The sequence below is a fragment of the Rhinopithecus bieti genome, unplaced genomic scaffold (assembly GCF_001698545.2).
Source record: "Rhinopithecus bieti isolate Rb0 unplaced genomic scaffold, ASM169854v2 scaffold_31446, whole genome shotgun sequence".
Taxonomy (NCBI): domain Eukaryota; kingdom Metazoa; phylum Chordata; class Mammalia; order Primates; family Cercopithecidae; genus Rhinopithecus; species Rhinopithecus bieti.
Window position 1 is genome coordinate 626046 of NW_016813612.1, and position 6941 is coordinate 632986.

At 45.6% G+C, this 6941-nt stretch overlaps 1 protein-coding gene and 1 long non-coding RNA gene across 3 annotated transcripts in view; one reads left to right on the plus strand and one right to left on the minus strand.

Moving 5' to 3' along the window:
* LOC108513120 (uncharacterized) overlaps window positions 1-6941 on the plus strand; it is a 130530-nt gene that overhangs the window by 119410 nt on the left and 4179 nt on the right. The window lies entirely within an intron of this gene.
* Window positions 1-6941, minus strand: part of MYRIP (myosin VIIA and Rab interacting protein) — a 411738-nt gene that overhangs the window by 72897 nt on the left and 331900 nt on the right. For both annotated transcript variants that reach the window (XM_017848758.1, XM_017848757.1), the window contains exon 9: window positions 1707-1860. In XM_017848758.1, the coding sequence (XP_017704247.1) occupies window positions 1707-1860 (154 nt within the window). The remainder of the gene's footprint in view (window positions 1-1706; window positions 1861-6941) is intronic.

Here is a 6941-nt window from a genome sequence, read left to right on the forward strand (position 1 = left end):
GTAAAGAAACGATCATCTGCTGCAGACTTTCTGCAATGTCATGGCACTGCAGTTTCTCCTGATAGGTACTAAAAGGTCAATATAAAAATAATCTCTTCTGGTAAATCTTTAGAATGACAGTTAAAAATATTTCATGTTTTCTGATTCTTTGCCCTGTGATAATAATGGATTTTGTTTCTACAGTCATTGGTTAAATCTTCTCCCTTTTAGAGTAGAAATAACAGCACAATCTTTAAAAGTTTATTACTAGGATGGCTATGGCGCTGTTAATCTTTTTTGTTGTTTTCATTGTTCAGGAAAGGGGTCTAAGTCTGACAGGACATGGGATGAGAATACTGTTAATGGTTTCTTCATGTGAAGACAAATATGCCTGGCCTCTCAACACAGTGTGTGTACGCAGGAAATAGGAAGAGAGGAGTAGACCCGTGCAGGGGTGGGGGGAAGATTTAGTCTGACATGCATGTAGACCAGGAGGCCCCCTGAGCACAGGGACTTCAGGGTCCTCGGCCATCACCCACGGTGATGGGGCCAAGCACCTTAAAGACTTCTGATATGAGACTTTAGGAAAATGACTCAGTTCATTTGAGCCCCTTCATTTTGAGGGATTACATGACTCAACAGCTTTACAAAGGACCACGTGCCATACATGTTGAAGAGTCCCTAAAGAGGCAAGCTGACTTGCCCCATGTAGAGGCAGGACATTCTAGGGGGAGGAAGCAGGAAGAGCAGAGGCGCAAGCAAATAGCAATGCCGTCCTCAGGACGTTCCTCAGGCAGGGATAGACAGCTGCCCACCAAAGACTCTTTCATGACCCAGCCATGTTACTGGTATGCATCTGCCTGGCCAGGATGCCATTTTTCAGGGCCTCCTGCATTGAGGTGGGGCCATGCGACCAGTTCCTGTCCACAGGTTGGGAGTGAAAGTGGTGTAAGCTCTCCCTGCTGAGATGGTTAAGAAGCAGGCCCCTGCCTTCTCCATTCGCCCTTCTTCCATCTGCTGTCTGAATGTGGATGAGCCCATAAAAGACTCAGAGGCCCTGGAGGATGATAGAGTCACAGGGTGGGAACCTTTTACTTTGGCCTCTGAAGGCTTCCCACGGGCCAGGGTTACTTGTACTGCACCGTTGTGTGATGAAAAAGAAAATGATTGCATTAAGCCGCTTAGATATTCAGTTTACTTGTTATAGTGGCATATGCTACCCTAACTAATGTATCCAGTTTCAGAAAGGACACCCTTAAAACCAGACCTACAGACCCAAATTTGGTGGGAGCCAAATCCCTTTGAAAGTTGAAATGCCATGAGAGGTTAGTTTAATGTTCCTGGCCTACATAAGACACATTCTCCTTGTCCACATAGAACAGGTAGCTGAAGTGGGTGTGCAGTGGAGTGATGTGAACACACTTGTCCAGGAGCCTCCCCACCGTCCCCCCCCCACCCCACAAGTCTCAGCACAGAGCATAGAATATGGTGACATCCTGAGAGCCTTCATCCTGCCAGAACAGCTAGGAAAACTGCCTGAGTGGAGAACATGACCACATTATATATTGTGTGTTGTGCTGGAGGCCTCATGACTTGGTGGCCCAGAGGGACACACATCAGTTCAGACTTATGGGAAGAGGAGCTGGGTGGCCATGCAATAGCTGAGAAGCCTCCAAACCACACTTTTGAAACCCACAGTCCAACTAGATGCTGCTTAAAACAGTTACTTGTTTCATCCAGCCTGTCCACGCTCTTCCAGCTGGGCAGAGCAGACTCTGCTCTTGGGTGCTGGCCTTGGTCCCTTGGCTGCCTCGATGCAGCCTCTGCTGGAGGGGTCTTCAGGGCTTCTTCTCCAGTGATTGAGAAGGCAGACTGGGACCGCTGTGGAAAGAAAAGAGGGGAAGGGATGAGCTCATCAGTACAATGCCTGGGAGGTATGCCTTCACCTTTTGGGGGCAGACATTGTACAGCATGGAGAAAACATGTTTAATGGTAATGGCTCTTTTCATGTGAGCCTTAAAAGCTGCAGATCAGTATATAATGCCAGGTAATGGTACAAATGTTTATTCCCTTGCAAGTCAGCCAGGCCTAGTAGAAAGAATGAGATGTAGTGGAATTTTATGGGGCCAGCTCTCATACGGCTCTTTCTTATCCACCACTCTTGCAGCCAATATTTCTCAGGGCCAACTGTGCAGGATGAGTTGCTCTCGAGTGTGCAAAATGGAAAGCATCTTCTCCTCAAAGATCTCCAAACCTGAAGAGATCCCAGAGCAAGGTGTGATCCATCCACAGCATAGGACTATTACAACATATTCCCATGTAGCTCCTAAATTAAAGGAAGGAAAAAAACTCTAACCTAAGGATAAGTGGCAGAAATGGAAATTCAAGTGACTGACAGGAACAAATTCAAATTGAATTATATATATATGTTGTATTGCAATGCTCATATGTTGTATAGAGAATTTTATCAAATAGAACGAGACTAAAGTTTTCCTTTGCCATTTGATTAAGGAATGATATTTTACTGGTTATTTTACTCTTTTTACATTGGTAATCTTAGGAAGGAAAGGGTATATTCACAAAGCCACTGAAAGCATCTATGATTACAGTATTAAACAAAGTACTGATCAGAAACTCAGGCCCCTTTGCAGTGGGCTTCCCCCTGCTGGTTGACACCAGCACCAGCAGCCCCTAATCCCTTCTGTCCCAGTGCAAAGTGTGCTCATTTCCTCACCTTTCTCTCTCCCACAGGTACCTAGACTAGGAGACAAAGGCAAGCTCTCTCAGAGAAGAGCTGTGGGCAGGGCCATGGGGTGCTTTGGAGCTGCACCCAGGAGTCAGCCGTGCCTGGGCTCCGTGACCACCTTGGCTACACTACCGTGGCCAAGTGACTTAATTCCTTGAGAGATGTGGAAACTTAATCTTGCCCTGCACTCACAGTAAACTGTATGATAATGGTAGCTTTAAAAAAAGGTATGAGAGAATAACAAAGAAAGAAATATGGCAAAAATGAGCACAGGATACTTGGGTGACAACACTGAGCTTTCAGATTAGAGGTTGGAAGAGGAAGATGCACTCAATGGCCTTGCCTCCTAAGGACTCTGGACTAGTCTGAGGAAAGACACAGAGATAGATGAGGATCAAAACCCAGCATCCCCGTTATCGCAGGCCAGGCTAGGACCCAGGACCCCTCACATACAGGGCGTCTGGTACACTCTGTTGGAGAGTGGCAATGCAGGCCCATTCTGATTCAGAAAGAGTTGTAGGAAACCTCTCCTTCCCCCATGAGACCTGGGGGTGATCTAGGAGGAAGGTGGGCCTACAGAACAAATATGGAACCCTCTAAGCTATGAACCAAGTGTTACAACCTGCTCCCATCCCTTCAAATATAGAGGCGAGAGCATGATGGGCCTCCAGACCTGCCTTTCGATGGAATGGTCATAGGTTAACACAACCCAGAGGTGATGAGCTCTCCCTGTCTTATCAATTCCTCAAGACGCTGTGTGTTAATAAGGCTCAGTTCAAGCAGGCCATGGCCTGTGGGAAATCTACCAATTGCCCCCTTCCCCAAGCTGGGCTGGGGGTCATAGGCTTCTTCGATACTTATGTTTTACTGCACTCTTGCAGACATCTCTCTTCTGGCCTGGGGCACCCATTAGACTGTGGAGCAACTGAGGGTAATGTTCTTTTAGCAGTGACATCTGTAGCCTCTGGCACAGTAACTGGTACAGAATTGGAAATCAGTGAATGTTTGTTATCGAGTGAATGGTTACAAAATGAGTTTTTCAAAGTGCCTAATTTTTTTCCAATGTCTTACACACAATTAGGGAGTAAGAGAAAGAAATAAAAAGGAGCCCATTGTCATCTACACTTACATCCTGGAGAGCAAGGTTTTACTTGGAGGAGAGCCAAGCTAACACACAAGTGAAGTGGCTTTTGGCTGAGTGTCATCTCTTTCATTCTGAGGGCATAGCAAGCACTGACCCTGTCCCGAGTGTCCAGAGCAGTTTGGATGATGCAGCTTGACAACACCCAAGGTTTTCATGGGGCTAGGAATTCACAGCCATTCTGCGATTTTGCTAAATATCTGACAGGAAATGAGCAGCTTTCAGAGAGGACAGAGATTGAGGATGATGGTCAGCTGGCAAGTGAAGTTATTAAAAATGAAGGAAAACATTGTTCTATGGCAAACTTCCATGTATCAAGAGGGACATACCCTTGGCCCTGGTGTACATTGGGACTGGCTATGTTTCTCCTCCTGTGTGATTACACAGCTCTGTCCACACCGTTATAGTCGTGCACTGACTTGCTGTGTCTTCCACACACAATGAACTCCATGAGGGCAGGGATGGCCTTTTGTTTGAGATCCTTGGTTGCATGTTTGTGACTGAATTTATAGGCTGTAAGACACAGTGCTGGCCCTTATGAAGCTGACAGTCTAGTTGTCAGATGCAGTATTATTACAGCCTCACAGAAGCCATTTACTGTATCTAGCCTTTAAAAAATATCTACAAGCTTCTCACTGTAAATCACTGAATACAAGTTTAAAAAGGGGAAACAATACTTAATATTTCATTTTGCAGTGACTCAGACTTGTGTGTATATGTGGCAGCTGGGGTCCTTTTTTATGGGACAAAAATTCTCCCCCATTCCCTACAAAAGCCAAGACTAACAAATGAAAAGTCCCTCTCTGGTCCCAATAGCAGAGAGTAGGGAATGCCAGGCTATAAAGATAGTCTATTTCAGGCAAGTCATTGTTCCACACTAGAAAAAAACTACACCCTGACAACCATAAAAGGCTCAACGGAGCTGTCTCCAACAGGTTCTAGGCCACTGGTGGCCTACAGTCTCCAGCCAGGGTGGAAAAGACAGTTTTGAGACCCAGGTGTGGTTCGGCCACAAATTCATTACAAGCAACACACGCCCAGCAGAGGGCACCACAACAATGCTTTTACTCACCAGCTAGTTCAGCCAGAGAGGAGTAATTTATTTATTACACTGGCTTATAACCCTGGCTGAGCCCTCTGTGGCCACTTTTCTTTCCTACCCACAGCCTCCGCTTGTCTTACTTATTCTAGGGTACACAGAAGACGCAGGGCTGGTGACTGGAAGGACTGGTCTGAGTTATAGTGTCTGAACATCTGTGCAAGGGAGCTATAGGGGGAGTCCATGGATCCAGGAATGTTAGCACATCAGCAATCCCTTGCATTGATGAACTTGAGAATTTGGGCTTTCAGAGAGGCCCTTCCTCTTAACTCCTTGGGCATTAACTTATGGGTAATACATTAGGTAGTGGATAAATGCCAGCTCCTCCTCTTGCTATGTGGGATCCTGGAAAACTTTAACTGTTCTAAGCCTCAGTTTCCTCATGTTAAGGGATCAGTATCATGCATAGCACAGAGAAAGCATTCAATAAAAGCCAAATAAGAGCATTTATTAAGTGTTACCACTGAGCCTGTGTAACCGTTCTCTCACTCAACTTGATTGAGTAAACAGAGTCAGGATTGAATAAATTGCCCAAAGCATATGGATGGCCAAGGGTAAGGCAAGGGTTGAGCTCGGGTCTGACTGATTCCAATTCGATGCTCCTCCATGCTCTCTTGGTGTGTGCCTGACAGCCTTTGCTGCAAGCCTGGGAAAATGCACTCCTGGTTAATGCGCCCCAGCCCAGCAGGGCTTGCCATCTGAACCAACCAGTCCCGAAGCTTTGGGCAAAACACCCAGTGTGATCATCAGTTACTTTTGGTACACCATTCTTTGCAGTAGCTGCATCTCCTGTGTGGGCAGCAGCAATGTGTTCTACTTATATCTGTTGGAACCATAGATTGTTGCTATGATTGCTATGATTATCACCAACGGGACAGGCTCCCTGTGGCACCAACCGCAGCTTTAAAATAGTCTTTGCTCTCAGAGAGCCCACAATAAAAAACAGGGAGAGAATGTTTTTAGTATCAAAGATTTGAGGACAAATCAAGAAGAGTGGTCATATGTATACATAGCAGACACGGCTTTGCTTTGTGTTTTTAGGGTCAGATGTAAGTATTAAATTCAATCCGATAATTATAGTAATGATAAAAAGTACTTTAGTCCTATACTATGGCCATTCAAAAGAAAGAAGGAATGTGAGGAAGGAAATGACAGAGACAAAGGGAAAAGGCTGAGAAAATAGGAAGGGACAAAAGACAGGAGAACAGAGAAAGCCAGACAGAGATTCATCTTAGTCACTGGGCACACAGTAAGTGTCTGGTCCTTGGTGTCATCATCATTATTACAATAAGATCACAATATTACTACAGAGAGGACTTTTTATTTGCATGCACCCAAAGAGGCATGAAATGAATTATAACACCCACACTGGTGCCTTCTAGGATATTGCATCTTAAGGTTTTGAAAGCCAGGTCGCACTGACCCCCATACTGGCAGAGAGCACACAATGAGGGAGGAAATTAAAAATGGAGCATTCACACCGAACCTTAGTCCAAGAGAATAGATGAGAAATCCCATCTGGATGGGGAAGAATTACGTTTGGGTTTTGCAATCAAGCCTAAGCAGTGGTGCTGATGGGGTTTGGGGATTCTGCATGGTTATTTCTTAAGCCAAAGGTGTCTGGGTCTTTAGAAAATTGAAAAAGGGGAGGCCCTATCAGGAGGCCACAGGTTTAGGGCCCTCCACAGCCTGTAGGTCAGGATTCTGTCTCAAGATATTGTAAAGATACCATCCTTAAGCCTGGCATCCTGTCAGCGTCACTCAGGGGCTTCTGGTAATATGGAAGCCCTGGCTCCACCCCAGACCCCTTGCATCAAGACCCTTAAAGCAGGGCTTGGGCAGGTGATGCAGATGAGTGTCCAGGGTGAGAACAGCTTGAGGAAAGGTGGGAGAGCTATGTTCTCTGAAGTACCCAAGAACCGAACTCAGCCCATTGGTTTGTGTCCAGGCATATATATATATATATATATATATAT